Consider the following 15,666-nt stretch of genomic DNA (forward strand, 5'->3'; position numbering starts at 1 on the left):
AAACCAAAACCACTGTCTAGAGATGGGTAACTTTCTCATTTGAAAAAATATGGTACCAACGCTTGGCACTTTTGTTTGTGTTTATGTGGTAAAAAAAAAAAAAAATTGTTAATTAATAAAATCCCAGAGTTTTTCTATTTAACATGTTTATTTCTCCATTTATATACTTGTAATGCTGTGTTCATGTCCAGCATGGAAAATCGCCTACTCTTCCACTCCCTCACAGTCACAAGGATACGTTACGGTACCTAAACATGGTACCATTTGATTTTTACGTGAAACGGAACTGGGTACTACAGACAGAATTCAGTTGGTACCTATAAAAGTACCTAATTTGGTACCCATCCCAACCACTATCCAACAAATTCAAATTGTGCATACCTAATACTACGCATAACCAGCAATAAAAATGGAGAGTGGCAATGGTGGCACTGAGAAAAGAGTGAGAAAAACAAATGTCTCATCTACCAAATTGAAATATGCTGTATACCTTAATACTAGCCACGTATACATGGACCCAAATATTCCGCTTGCATTCGGTTTATTTGCTCAAACGGAAAGAATTTAATCTTTTTATACACCTCATTCTGAAAGAAAAGTGTCAATCCGAATGGAAATTTAATCGGTTTCACAGGGGTGGAATATTTCTTTCCCCAAACCAATTGACGTATCATGTATCCACTCAAATGGAAAGTTGTCAGGGTGCAGATATGAGGTAAGACGCAACTAGAGACGTTCCTCAATTTTAAAAATGGCGGCGAGCAGTCAGTACTGGACTGCTGCAGAAAGTTTTTTTTTATCCAAGCTTTGAAAGAAATGAACATAATTTCAAGACTGGGTGGACGAAAAACTCGCACAAAAAAAACTCTCGTCCTCCAACTTTGATTAATCAAGTGATGTTTACTTTTTTCTGCCCATACCCCATTGACTATTCTGTTTAATTATAGCGGCGCATGTAGACCAGAGATTGGAATATACCTTTACATGTATCCTATGGTTTTCGGAAAAGTCATTCAGAAAGATTCCATTCGGAAAGACGAAAAACTCCTCACGTAACCATGGCTATTGTCATACTTTCCCAAGTAGTTCTCTTGATCGCTAAAAATGTGTTCTCTTCACATGTATTTCACTAAGTATTTTGGGGGAAAAAGAGTTCAGTTACTCTGCCCCCTCTGCTTGGCATCCCCTTCAATTTCTCCAAAATTGTCAGTTTGTTTTAATGAAATCTTCCCACTCTGTCTTAGAAATCAACTAGGGCAAACCATCAAACAATTCCTATGTTTTTAAACTGTTACTGTACTGCACTTTGTATATCAAATTGCCTGTAATTTATTTTTTTATGTGTCTGTTTTGTTTACTTCGATGTGTACCACTGCCTCTGTTGGCTACGTCACCCTTGTAGAAGAAGTCCTGATTTCTACGAGCCTTTTATGAGCATGACATCCGCCATCTTTAAAACAGCCTTACAATTGGAGTAGTCGTGCTGACAGGGCTTGTAATAGTGGGGTCTACCACCATTACATTGAGTTGCTTTGAGGCGTTAAACTGGTTCATGCAAACTGCTAATCCAGTTTTTTTCTCCATTCGTACGAATGGTCAGTTTTCAACTCTAATGACTGCACATGCCCACAGGCCCAGGTCTGTCAGCTCGTCTAAAACTTTCTGCCTTTGTTGTCCGGGCTGCTGTGTCAGCTTTTAGAATTCTTTTTTTAATATATGGCCATAGTGTCTGTGATGTCACTCAGTTCCTGAGTCTTGAGGCCGAATGTTGTCAGAAGCCATATTTGGAGGTGTTCAGACTACACAAGTTTTTATGAACCGGGCTACAAATAGGTTGAATTCAGCTGTGAAGATCAACTTTTAAGGTTTGGTGTGTTTGTGGTATCTGGTGTTTCAGGAGCCAGCCTCTAGTGGACACTTGAGGAACTGCAATTTCTTGTACTTCCGATAAGGTTTCAGCCCAGGGGTTGCCGTTTGGTGCAGGTATCACCAAATTTTTTTAAATTCAGAACTGCGATTGATTTATCATTAACTCTGTTCTCATAACTGACATAAATTAGCTCTGTCAGGACGTGTGAAAAATTCCAACCAAAGTAAAATATGGATAAGGGTCGAGTAAGATAAAAGATGACATAAAAGAAACAGAAAACATCCAAAATGAAAACATCTTTTTATTGTCATACACTTTGTAAAGGATGAGTGCAAATAAAAGAGCTTGTGATCAAAGTCTACTCATCACTAAGCCATGGACCATAAGGCATCATTAAATACAAGCTTTTTGGAGCTATCATCTACAATACAAGGACGGAATCAAGGAAAAGAAACAACACAGCATCAATGCCTATGCAATCAGAAAATAAATGGTGGAAAAGAAACTTAAATGAAGAGGAAAAAATACAAACAAAACAAAAACAAAACCAAAAAAAAACACAACACAATTTGTACATTCAAAATAAAGAAGTCCAAAAAAATTCACAAGGAATATTGATATTACGGCAAATGACGATAAAACATAGTCTACAATCTGTTATGTACACTTGGCACTAAATGTAAGATCTTTGATTGTTGTCCAGTCAGGTTGTTGTCAACTCTAGCATGTGCACAGGTTGCAACTTTTTTCTTTTCTTTTTTTAATTTAAATGCTAGGCTTATCATTTATATAATCTATAAATATTCTGAAACAATCATTCTCTCAAACAAAGCTGTTGAAAAGTTTTGCAAAGCCTGACGAAAAACTTCATTAGATATTGAGATCAAACTGCTCAATGGACAACAGTTCATCAGAAAAATGCTCACATACTTTTTATATATAGTGTAGAAGGATTTTTTTTCATAACAATCAATCTTTGATAGTCCATCTCATGCACTTGAAAGTTGTAAACAGTACAAATATAAATGACCCACTTACAATATTTGAATCCCAGCAATTCCAAAATAGACAGTGTCCAAAAAACAGCAGCAGATTGTTTGTATGCATTTTCCAACACACAGATGTGTATATAATGAGGTGGAAAATGGCTATTTAACATGATTGGATTGTCTCTATCTATTCAACGTGGCTAGAGAGAATCAAAAGCAGTATACAGCTGAATGACACCACAGCTTCCAATTCTTAATGATATGACTCAGAGGAATGATATCTCTGAAACAACACTGAAATCAAAATATATTATGTTCAACAGTATGAAGTAGAAAAATGGTCTGGAGTGGTCATAAGCGTCCTGATATGTCTCTTCTGATATGTTAAAGGGAACGTTCAGATTTAACTTACTTGTTACTTTCACTTAATGAACTCAGTAGTTCTCACTACATGTTTGTGTTATTCAGGAATTAAAAAACAAGAAACACAGTTAGCTTTTCAGCAGTGTTGTAGTCATGAGAAGACAAGGAGCTGTTATAACTAAAAGACAAAAAAACAAAGGGAATAAGTGCCTGTAAAAAGTTAATGAAAGAAGAAATTGTTGAAATTTGAAATCTAAGACTTTTAGTTTCTTTCTGTAGTCTAAAAAATTCACGGACTTAAGATGAATTTCATTTGAACAGCTACAGTCACAGTTTATTTAATATGACCTTCAATAATGAAATGCAACCAGGGTCAATTTAGGTTGACAATAGCTACACTGACACAAGATACACAAAAGATTTTTTAGTAGTTGTGATGATTGTACAGATTTCCGGGGTCTGGTAAATTTGTAGGTTATAGTGGCAAATGTTTTGAAAATACTCAAATGAAACTGATCTGTAATTCTAAACAAGTCTATTTGCCCGTTTTTGGATTCTTTCCAGTTACAAGTGAGCAAACTACTCTTGAATGAGTTCCATGTTTTAGCTTAACTCTAAACATTGTATTTGTAGTAGCGTAACATTACATTGCAGTACATTACATTGAAGTGCATTATGTTGTGTTACGTACGTCGCGTTACATATGTTGTGTTACGTATGTTGTGTTTACAGTACTCTGTGTTGCAGTACCCAGTTTTATGGTATGTTTTGTTAAGTAACATTACATTACACTGTGTTATGTTATGTAGTGATATGTTGTGTAGTGATATGTAACATTGTGTTACATTGTGTTACTTAACCTTGTAATATGTGTCCTTGTGATATATTACATTGTTATATTGTTGTATTACATTATGTTGTGTTATGTTACGTCGTGTTACGTTACGTTGTTTTAAGTTACATCATTTTAAGTTACGTCGTTTTAAATTACTTCGTTTTAAGTTACATCCTTTTTAGTTTCTCGTTTTATGTTACGTTGTTTTATGTTATGTCGTTTTATGTTACGTTGTTTTATGTTATGTCGTTTTATGTTACGTGGTGTTACGTTACTTCACATGGTGTTACGTTAAGTGGTGTTACGTTAAGTGGTGTTACGTTAGGTGGTGTTACGTTATGTTGTGTTACGTTACGTGGTGTTATGTCGTGTTACGTTACGTGGTGTTACGTTACGTGGTGTTACGTTACATGGTGTTACGTTACGTGGTGTTATGTTACGTGATGTTATGTTACGTGATGTTATGTTACGTAGTGAAAGTTGTTTTGTGGTATGTTGTGTTACAAGAACGTAACATTTCATTGTGTTATCTTACGTTCTCGTGTCCTTTTTTCACTCATTACTATCGTTACATCTTGTTGCTGTACATTCTGTCACATGTAACACATTATACAACTTTATGGTCCGTTAAGTGTTGAATTACAAAAAGTTTCACCCTACTTCCCAAGTAGACACGTGGCTATCTTTTGATTCACTTCTTTTGATTGGTCAAAACATCTTTACTTAATTCTGGAAACTAGGATCAACGAATTAGATGAGCAATTTCAACTCCACAACATGCATGAGCCACGTTTTCTAATATCATCTTATGTTATGTTTCGTTGTGTTACTTTGCTTACGGCTGGTTTGTGAACATAAAGGTTGCAGTTCTGATTTCTTATTAGCATTGTTTTGAACTATCCGCTGTAGCTTAAGTGTTTAAATTTCAGTGTCAACAGCCAACCAAGATTTCTTTTTGCTTTCCCTTCTTCATGTTAGTTAGCTAGGAGCTAAGTCCTAGGAGAAGCTAACTGTAACCCTTTAAGCTAACAAAGCATCTAACAATGAGGAAATCAAATCTACCATAAAATAAGTATCTACATGAAGACCATGTGTTCTTTTTCAAAATGGGCTTTCTTTGAATTGTACCGTTTCACAAGGATGGACAAGAAAAGACTGCTACAGAAAACATTTTAAATGAATTAATTAAAAAAAAGAGGTTTAACTTTTAGCTCCCCTTCAGATTGACTACAACACTGCTTTTGAGCAACTTGCCAAGCCTTAAAAAACAGACTTAGCTTTCATGTTTTGCCATATTGAGGGTTATGTGCTCTTCTTTCTCTCAGTAACAAATGCCTCATAGCATGTCAGAGTTCTGAATCTCTGGACCCCGTTTGGATTTGCTCCTGTAAATCCTCCTATCCAGACCCAGACCTCTGATCCAGTTCAGTTTACTAGCTGACGTCAGAGTAAGGTTTTGTATTTATTAAAAAATTATAATCTGACAAGCGCTTATTTTGTATTCGTCATATGTTTTATGTATTTTCAGCTCTTTTAAATCAACGTATTTATGTTAACATTTAGGGAATTTTGAGGGGCTCAGTGGTAGCATTTCTGTAGTGTAGTTGTTTTTTTTTGACAAGATACATTTCAAGTGTCAGCGTTTTCACAGAACAGCATCAAAAGAAGAAGTCCTGGTCTGACCAGCAGCTTTTTCTCCCCCTCAGTTATTGTTCAAACGTCTCGCTAATATTCACAGGCAAAGCTCAGGCTGATCAGAAAACAGTCTCCCTTTAAAGAACTGCTGAACCAACACATCCCTACACAAACAGGGGCGCTGGCTTCTTCACATTCAAATGGTACGGTGTAAATTAGAGGACATTTTTAGAGTTAAATAAAGCTTTTCAGACATGTTGAGACATCCACACATGAGACACCATGAGGTAACACTGACAAAATGCTCTACACAGTTGACAGACATAAGAATGGCAAGACAATGTTGTGAAATATACAATGTATGACGTACAAAAGTTACATTCATTCAAATAAAAATAAAAAACAGACATGGAAAAAGAATCTACATTTGTACTCAAACATGTTTTTAAAGTCCAAGATGATGTGATCAGTCGAAAAAGTACAAGCAAGATACATCCAGGAAGTAAATCAATTCTCATGAGGGGACCAAGTCAAGAATAAAAGACAAAAATAAGAGAAAAGGAAAAATATCCGGTATGGTTCAAATCAAACCAAAGAAAGTATGAGTCCCGACTGCTTTGAGCTGGACAGTCAACTTATCTGTACACACACATGCCAACATTCCATGAAAGTACACACAGCACGGGCAGTTTTCATCACTGGGCTGGCTTTTGGATTCAGTGCATTCTTTAAGGAGGTGGGTTATTTATGACAAGACTTATGGCGGCTGTTTGTTTTTGTTTTTTAGTTGTTGCTGATTGTTTGCTGTTTTGTGTCCCTAACTCATTTGACATACTCAGCTGACTTCCAGAAGTGCCCTGGGTGGGAAAGGCGACGGTTCCTTTTTGGCAACTTTTCCAGTAAATCTACCAGCTTGGAGAAGCTGGGCCGCTCGTCCTGCTTGTACGCCCAGCACAGAAGCAGAATGTCCTGGAAAAGATGGAGAAAGAGAAAACCATTCAGATTTTTCAATGAACTATCTTAGGATGCATCAGGAAAAGTCCTTTTTTTAACTTTCTCAAACAGACTAAAAAAACTTTCTTCATATAGTGTTTTAATGTTGTAAATAATTATGTTGAAATGCTGTGTGCTTGGCATTTCAACATTTAAAAACTTGACTTAAGTAAACTTCTCATTCTTCTGTACATTTTTTGGCTGGCTACTCCAACAAATTTTCACAGATTGTCACTATACAAATTTTAAACTATTCAGCATGTTCAGGAAAAATATGCTTGCACTTTCCACATTTCTAACCATTAACCTTTCTAAAATATTCAAAGTTTTTCAAATTCTTTGGCCCATTAAAATGGATGGAAACGACCCATCACTATAGAAACCACACAGCTGATGATGTCATAAGGGGTTCCGGAGTTATAAACATTATACATGAGACCAGGGCATGTCACTAACATAAGGGATTAAGGTTAGGGCTCAGCATTTCAACATTTAGCATTTTCTGCAAGGAAATGTGGCGGGCTAGTTAAATCTGTTTTGTGAGGATAAAAAGATAGGAATGATCTATGACAGTGGTTTCTAAAGTCAGGGGGATACAATGCCTTCAAAAACCAAAAGCTATTCACAACTACTCTGTTCATCCATGATTAGAAAAATATATAAAGAAAAATAAATAAAAAAAAAGGTTGATTTGTTTTCCATATCTTATTTTTGCTCCAAAAGCCCTGAAAGCCATATTAACGACCATTCAGAAACACTGATCTTTTCTGCAATAAGTGTACAGCCTGATTCAGAAAACAGTTTTGTCTGGAAAGCTCATTTCTGTTCCCCTACTTTGCACGAATAAGTGTTTTATGATCCAGTACTTTGAAAACATGAAAGTTAAAAATTTGTATGATTAGACGGCCAGCTTGATTGACAGGTGGGCACACGGCAGCTGTTTACAAGGAGGCTTGAGGCCTGCCTCTTTGCTTCTTGAATGACTGACTGAAAGTTAGGTTGAGTCAGCATTTTAATATGCCAACTGCCGACAACGGACTGCAAAACTTCACATATGTTGTGTAGTGATGTCATCAAGTCCTGTGGCGCTTGGCACCAGGGTTTGACTGAAATCAAGGGAAGACCGACTCTTCTCAGTGATGTGCCTGCACAGTCCAGTGTTTCACTCTGAACTACTTTCTTTCATAATGGAAGACACACGGCGCATTTTCATGCAATTTTTGATCCAAAAGATTGCTAATTCATTTTCTATTTTTCAGTGGTAGATGACTAACTGAGAGGGAATCTTGTGAATCTGGACATCAGTAAGAAGCATTAATCTTTTATTGATCAGTCGTTCTATCCAGAGTTTAGCTGTCTTAATACTGTAGGAGCAGGAAGAAGCTGTCAGAAATCTGAGCTGTATCTTGAGCTGGGTTTTACTTCCTCTGACTCAATAGCTGCCTCATTTGTAACCAAATTTAAGCTAATGAAGCTTGAGATCTGCAAATCTTTGCCGCTGCATAGAGATGAAATAAAATCCACCAATCCATCTTCCTTACAGTCATACAGCCTTTGCTACTCTCCTTAATTAGTCTCTCTACTAATGGCAGACACTGTTGATGTCCTTAAGGAAAACAAGGTCAAGCATGGAGAGTATGGTTAGGTTAAGGCATCAAAACTGCTTTGTGAGATTAAGACTGTAAATAAGTATGTGTTAGCTGCAACTGACGTCACCAAGTAGTTGGTTTGAGGTATTTTTAACAACACTGGGTTCTTTTTCGTCACCTTTGCATTTGAAGTGGGTCATTACTTTGTGTGGTCCATTTGTTGGTCATGGACACCAAACTGGTTTTGTTTTCAGTGATATTTTTACTATTTTGCTCATGTGTTTGTCTAGAGATCCTACATGTAACCCTGGCTACATTGTTTACATGTGAATTCAGCTGTTAGCAGCCTGTAGCATGTCAATGCTAACTGGTGCAAGGCCTGATGTTTCCCCAAAGGGTGAGGAAGGTGTGAGCGAAGAAGTGAAAACATCGACCCGTCCTTCCAACCATCGTTATTGGCAACGTAAGATCTATATCCAATAAGATGGAAAAGCTAGCCGTGCTAACCCCACAACAGAGAGAATACCAGAAGGCAGAATAGCATCATGCTATTTGCAGACATGGCTAGTGGAGCGAACACTGGACACCAACACCACATTGGAGGAACTTCACCTGATGTGAGCAGACAGGATCCAGGAGACAGAGACTAAACAGACTGCTGAAGAAGCTCAGTCCTGGACAGATGAATAAAGTCTATTCTATTCTATTTGAGCAGAATCGACCACATTGTAATGAGGGCTTACAAAAAACATGCCCCAAAATGTACCCTGCTTTCTTAAAGATTCTGAGTTTAAAAAATGATCCTCTTGAGTTTTACTTAACAGCACTTAAAGCTTATGTTTGAGTCATTTTCCTAATTCATCACCACCAAAGGATCCAGACTGTAGGGCTTGCTGTATTGGATTTGTTATAACAAGAAGATGCATTCAAGTCTACATTCAAACCGCAGTCTCCTGGACTAAACTCGTATTTCTTTGACCCATCATTTTCCCCCCAGCTGGCATCCCAAACAAATTTTCTAGGGCTGTATTCTACGTCACCTGACTTCGTCCTTTGCTCCCGCCATAATTACTACAGCCATTATGCAGAGCTATTTTTAGTGAGGACCATCTGGATTTATACAAACTGAAACTTGGGTTGTTTGAAGGAGAGAGAAGAGGCGTGGAGGAGTTTAGCAAGGTTAAGGCAACCATAGAAGAAAACATTTGTTACTGCAAATTACTGAAACAGGCAGGGCCAGTATCTTTAAGAACTGTGAAGATTTCTAAAAGTGTCTTTGTTTGGGTACCAAAGAGACCAAGTAAAACTGAAAGACTTAATAGCTCACATCTATTACTGAATTAGCACAGAGTTAGTGGCTGAAAAGTTACTTATTTTGATCTTTAGAAACTTGAGTAGTTGACGCCTCACTGACGAGACAACTTTCTTTATTCCTGAGATCACTTCGAACCCAGTGAACCCCGCCTGTGATTGTCTCTGTCTTGCAAAGTAAACTTTTCAAGGTTTAGACTACGTGTTGGAGCAAACTGAGCTTTGGTGAATAATAGGCAGAAGTTCACTCCAGTTTGAAAACAGTGTGACTCATGAATTGTCTCAAGTTAAAGAGGGAAAACACTGACTCATAATTTGTGATAAACTGAAGCAGAAAGAGGTCTTACTAGAATTTCCTTCCCCATGCCGGTTTGGGCGAGGTTTGGCTTCATCCCGCTGCCGATCTGCCAAATGATCACCTCTGCTGGCTGACTCTTGTAAGGCCACTCACGTGCATGTAACTCGAACCAGATGGTGCTGTAAAGGTAGAGGAAGGAACAGGTAAGTTTGGACTTCTTCAGTCAAAAGACTATTTAAAACTGCCATTACGTGGCATAAGTTTTTCCTATGAAAGGAGCTAAAAAACACACAAACTTAGTATTAAACTATTCACTATCAGTGGAACCAAGAGAGAAATCTTTGCTAAATTTTAAACTAAAAATAAACATTTAACAACAAATACCTGAGCTAATGTGCTAATGTTTCACAACAGCAAATCCTATCACTTAGCCTCATTTTAGCTGAAATACCTGTTTGCTAGACAGTGTGCAAATGCTAAAATCCCCATAAAGTTATGTGAGTATTTGAAGGACATCATCTAATTGTAAGTAGGTGACTTTTCACTATATTTGAAGTTAAAACAACATTTAATGACAAAAAAGATAAAGAGCAACTGTTAGCATTTGGCTGCCTTCAAGCTAAACTTACTGTTTGTCTCAAAGTGCATGGATGCTACTATAACCTTAAAATGGTCCTGTACAAATTCAAAGGACATCATTTTAAAATTATGGAGGGGTTTTTCTCCGTTAATACAAAATTTGATTACTGATTTAAAAAAATAGCATTAGAGAATAGCAACTGTTAGCATTTAGCTGCTTTCTGTCAGGAGTTACTGTAAACTAGGGAGTGAATGAATGGATACAGATGTATAATCTAATGGCTGGGGAAGGACTTTTCAACCCATTTACAATGAAGCTAGCATTTCCTAACAGTAGCATTTGCCCTATTTAAGCCAAATTTACTGTTTGCTAGTAAGTCCATGAATGCCAACATCACCTTGCAATTGTTTTGTACAAACTGCACTAACCTCATCAAGCTTATGGAGTGAATTTTCACCTTCTTTAATGTTAAAAACAACATTTTACAACAAATATATGCCAATGTTTGGGAACAGCAATATGAGCACTTAGCCTAATTTCAAATGAATTGACTGTTTTCCAGGAAGCAATTGAATGGTAAATGGACCAGTGGTTATATAGCGCTTTTCCAGTCTTTCTGACCACTCAAAGTGCTTTACATTACTAGTCTCATTCACCCATCCGCACCACATTCAAACAAGGATAACAGAGAGTTCCATGCTAAAAAACATCAATTTATCTAACCAGTCATACACATCCACTGACCAACAGTGGGAGCAATTTGGATTCAGAGTTTAGCTCTACCTGCTCTATCACCTTAAAATAGTTTAGTAAAAATTGAAAGGCCATTATCTAAAGGTCAAGGAGGGACCCTTCACCATATTTAAAGTTTCAACAATATTTGATGTCAAAAAAAGATTGCACTGAACAGTAGCTACTTCACTAAAATTACTCTTTGCTAGAAAGTGCTTGACTGCTAACACTAACACTACCTTACAAGTGTTTTGTACAAATTTAAATAACACCGCCTAACAAAACGAAACAATTCAGTTTTAAGTTAAAACAGCAGTTGCTGTACCAAAAGATAGCCTTTCAAAATAGTAACTACCTCGTTAAACCTTCTGTTTGCTAGAAAGTGCATATATGCTACCATTAGCTAATAGTTGTATCGTACAAATTTGAAGGATATCATCTACAGCTTTAAGCGGGGTCTTTTCAGCCATATTTTAAGTTCAAAACTAAATTTTACAACAAATAAGCCAGCATTTCATTGCAGTTAGCGTTAGCATTAAGCCTAATTTAAGCTAAAAATTACTTTTTGCCAACAGCAACTGTTAGCATTGAGCTGCTTCTTAGCTAAAATGACTGTTATCGACAATGGATGAGAGGGAAAATGTAATAAGCTTATAGCAATGTTAGCTTATTAGTTAAACACAAACATTGTTTATTACCTAAATGTCAATTTCAACTTCTCCAGTTGTTTAAGCTGATTATCAATGTTCAGAGATTGAAATGCTAAAAATGTGGTAAAGTAATAACTGTTATCCGATCAACTATGATAGGCATTTAGGCTTGTTAAAAGTGTAATGTTGGAGAAAAATGGCTACCAGGTTATTATTGTCAATATTTACACCCATTCAGCGCTAACACTACTTGGCACAGCAACTAAAAACCATAAAACTTGATAGGTTTGTCAGCAATTAGGTAAGTGTACTGCTAAAAAGGGAGCATTTTGTGGGTGAAATTTGTCTTCTTCAAGTTAAGAGAGACAGTTTTATTCAGAAGTTCCAGAAACAATACATTTTTAATGACTGGTTACGCAAAATTAGCATCCACCCCTCCCTGTGCAAATAAGGTGTTGTTTTCTTTCAGCTCCTTCACGTCGAGTATGAGGAGGCTAAAATTAGCTCTTTGCCAGGAGTAGGGGAAAAAATGACAGCTGATTGTTGATGAATATGTAAAACAGCCATAGGGGTCACCTCTAGGTAACACAAGAGCGAACGGAGCAGCTGGACATTGTGCACCAGTGCTGCACTCTTCTTTCCCTTTAGTGCGATAAACCTCCATGTGAGGGGGACCATCTGAAAACGTACTGGTCTCAGGGTGGACAGAGTCCACCCACACGAGTGAAACAGAAAGGACTGAGGAGGAAGAGCAGGGGCCATGGGGGCTTTAAATCAACTTAGGACACATGTAAATTGGACTCTGGAGTCAGAAGGGGAGGACACCTTGGTTTGAGACCCCTGAGTGACACTTAAAAAAGCAATCTTTAGGTAATAACTGACAGAGTCGGCGAGGATTTAGGTCAAAATAAGTGAAAGGACACATTTTTCTGACAAGACGCCCAAGGTAAAGTGGTGCTCCTTTCGTTTTGGGTCATATTAAAATGGATGACTCATCTGAACTTGATATTTTACAACCTTTGATAGAAAAATGCAGCTTTTAGTGCTTCACATAGCAAAAACTAAAATGATAGTTCAAAACTAAGAACAAAAAAATGAAAGTTTTATCATTTAAAAAACTTAAGTTTACTCAGTTTGATTCTTAGTAGCAATCCATTTTCTTTTTTTGCCAGAAATAACATTAAGATTCAGATTTGCTGTTAACCCTTAACCATGGGCCTCCAGGAACTGAATTTGAATTATCATAATGAATTTAAAATGCATGATCTAAAACCAAATTTAATGTTTTGAAATTGAATTCATTTGCTCTAAAATTCAGCTTTTGGTTTCTTGAATCCAAAAATACAAGACAAGATTGACAGAAATCCTCTTTGCATCAGCTTTTTAATGTTTCTCAATTTCTGTTTTCTGGAGAAACTACAGATTCTGGATCAAGAATTTGACAGTGCTGCTCTGTGATGTGCTCTGAAAATGCAGCTGGTGGATGTTGACGAATGAGCGGATGCTGTGATTAATGCCCTCAAACTTCCTCAGGCCCTCTAACCTTTAAAAACTAAGAATAAAATATTCTGTTTTTAATAATGCATAAGATAATAATGTTTTATCTGTCCATTCAATCATGTTGCCACAGAAACCTTTATCCAGAATTCAAACTTTCACGTGGTGCCGTATCACTTTATCACATGATGTTGATCTTTAATCTGTAAGAAACTATTAAATCCACTGTTCCTGTTAGTAGACAAACAGGAGGGTAAAAGAAAATTCAAAACACTCACCCAAAAGCAAAAACATCTGACTGTTTGGAGAAAGGAAGCTTGTCTTCCTCGGTGTCCGGAGAGAGCTGCTGGATGATCTCTGGAGCCAGATGACACAGCCAGCCGTTTGGGATCCTCAGTTTGTCTTCTCTCCGGCTACAGGAGGAGATAAGATGGATGAACTTTAAACAAACTACTGTTTTAAGCCTCAAATCTGTTTACAACAGAAATCCAAAAATTCCTAACGTTCACTCATTGTTATTCTTTTAATATCCAGAGGATAATTCTGTCTCTAAGACCTGATTTTATTTCCGCACTGATAGCTGGGGATAAAAAAGAAAGCTAAGAACTAGCTGCATTCAGACAACTTCTGTAAACTTGTTAAAGGTCTCAGGCTCCAGATGTCAATCTTACATATTATATCTGAGAGCTACAGGCAGAGTCACCTCAGCAGTGACACGATAAATAGCTGGATATAAGCGCTGTTTGTCAGCAGGGTGAAAACCAATTTGTAGCCTTTTGATGGTCCCTGTTTTCTCGGAGTGACATTTCTGTTCTGCCCTTTGTACAGTCGGCTTTATCCACCTCCTGCTCCATTTCTCTGCTCAGCCTTGACCGGGTGATTTCTGTGTGTCTTTATCCTGGAGACCTCTCTTTAACGCTGTTTGTGGGTTTCAGAACCAAAGGAGAGACTTGTGCAGCAACAAGAAAAATGGACTACTTTCACTCTATTTATTGAAGGCAAAGGTTAGCGCTCTTTATCTTTTTCTTTTTTTGATGGGACAGCTGAAGAGAAAGAGGGATAAAACGCATCAAATCATGTCGGGACCTGGAATCGATCCTGTGACCAGTGCAATGACTGTATTCCTGTACATGAGGTGCCAGCTCCCCCAACAGAGCCAAACCAGCGACCCAACGTTTCACTTCCAGGCTCATCATTCCTTAAAGCTCCAGTCAGGAGTTTTTAGCAGGAAGAGAAACAAGCTGAAACACACACTGATGCCTCTTTAGCGCCTACTGGGGGTATCCAGATCTCGATCCCTAGTATTGGATTTGACTGATTTTTTCATTTTTTAAAGTATTGGTGGTCTGGAATTCTAGCCAATCTTCTGTGTGCAGGATTTCAAACCTCTTCATTTTCACATGCTGTAGAAATCCCTGAATCTGTCTGTGGACTGATCAAAACGCTTTGTGCTAAAAATAGTCAAAGATCTTCACAAGACTTGCTGCAATAATGAGGTCATTGAATAAGGATCTCCGAACAGGTACATGGCACGTTGGAGGGGTGGGTCTCAAACACCAAGGTTTGCCCATAGCCCTGAACTTACAGGCTTCCGGAGGGCTGGCCAATCAGAGGAGAGGGGGTTTGAGGTCCAGGGAGCTTTAAAGAGACAGCAACTAAAACAAAATGTTTCAGATAGAGGCTGAAATGAGGATTTTTCTGATCGGTTCACCATGTACAGCTACTACTAGAGTACCAAAGGAGCAGCACAATATCCCCTCTTTAAGTTCTTACTTTTTTGGCATTCTCCTAAAATTTTAAACATGAACTATCTCCATATAATCAAGCTAGTATTTTATTCTTATACCAACCAGCTCTTGTTTAGTTTCATACATACAGAGCTTGTGCTGTGAGTGAGTGGAGAAAAGGGCGCGTTGTTAGTTTCACTTTCACTCAGAGGAAGAGCAACAAGACAGAATAAGGACTGTGACACAAGGCATAGGCGTTGCCCCATAAAAACACTAATATAAACAACATTGTCCAATTCTGTCTATTCTATATCTCAATTATACAAAGGGGGTAGGGATGGGTACCAAATTAGGTACTTTTATAAGTACCGACCGAAGTCAGTCAAAAGTACCGATTCACGTAAAATTGAAAGGTACCACGTTTAGGTACCAAAATGCATCCTTGTGACTGTAAGGGAGTGGAAGAGTAGGCAATTTTCCATGCTGGACATGAAAACAGCATTACAAAGTTATATATTGAAAAATAAATATATTAAATTGAACAATTTGTATATTTCATTATTGAACAAATTTGTATTTTCTACCACAAACACAAAA

General features: G+C 37.5%; 1 protein-coding gene across 3 annotated transcripts in view; it reads right to left on the reverse strand.

Moving 5' to 3' along the window:
• Positions 1 to 5,630: 5,630 nt before the first annotated feature.
• ksr2 (kinase suppressor of ras 2) overlaps positions 5,631 to 15,666 on the reverse strand; it is a 126,146-nt gene continuing 116,110 nt past the window's right edge. For all 3 annotated transcript variants that reach the window (XM_074671109.1, XM_074671110.1, XM_074671108.1), the window contains 3 exons: positions 13,621 to 13,755; positions 9,933 to 10,062; positions 5,631 to 6,661 (listed from right to left, as the gene is read on the reverse strand). In XM_074671109.1, the coding sequence (XP_074527210.1) occupies positions 6,515 to 6,661; positions 9,933 to 10,062; positions 13,621 to 13,755 (412 nt within the window). In that variant the 3' untranslated portion in view covers positions 5,631 to 6,514. The remainder of the gene's footprint in view (positions 6,662 to 9,932; positions 10,063 to 13,620; positions 13,756 to 15,666) is intronic.

The sequence above is a fragment of the Halichoeres trimaculatus genome, unplaced genomic scaffold (assembly GCF_033239565.1).
Source record: "Halichoeres trimaculatus isolate MK-OKI-2021-1 unplaced genomic scaffold, fHalTri1.1 fHalTri1_scaffold_5, whole genome shotgun sequence".
Lineage (NCBI taxonomy): Eukaryota > Metazoa > Chordata > Actinopteri > Labriformes > Labridae > Halichoeres > Halichoeres trimaculatus.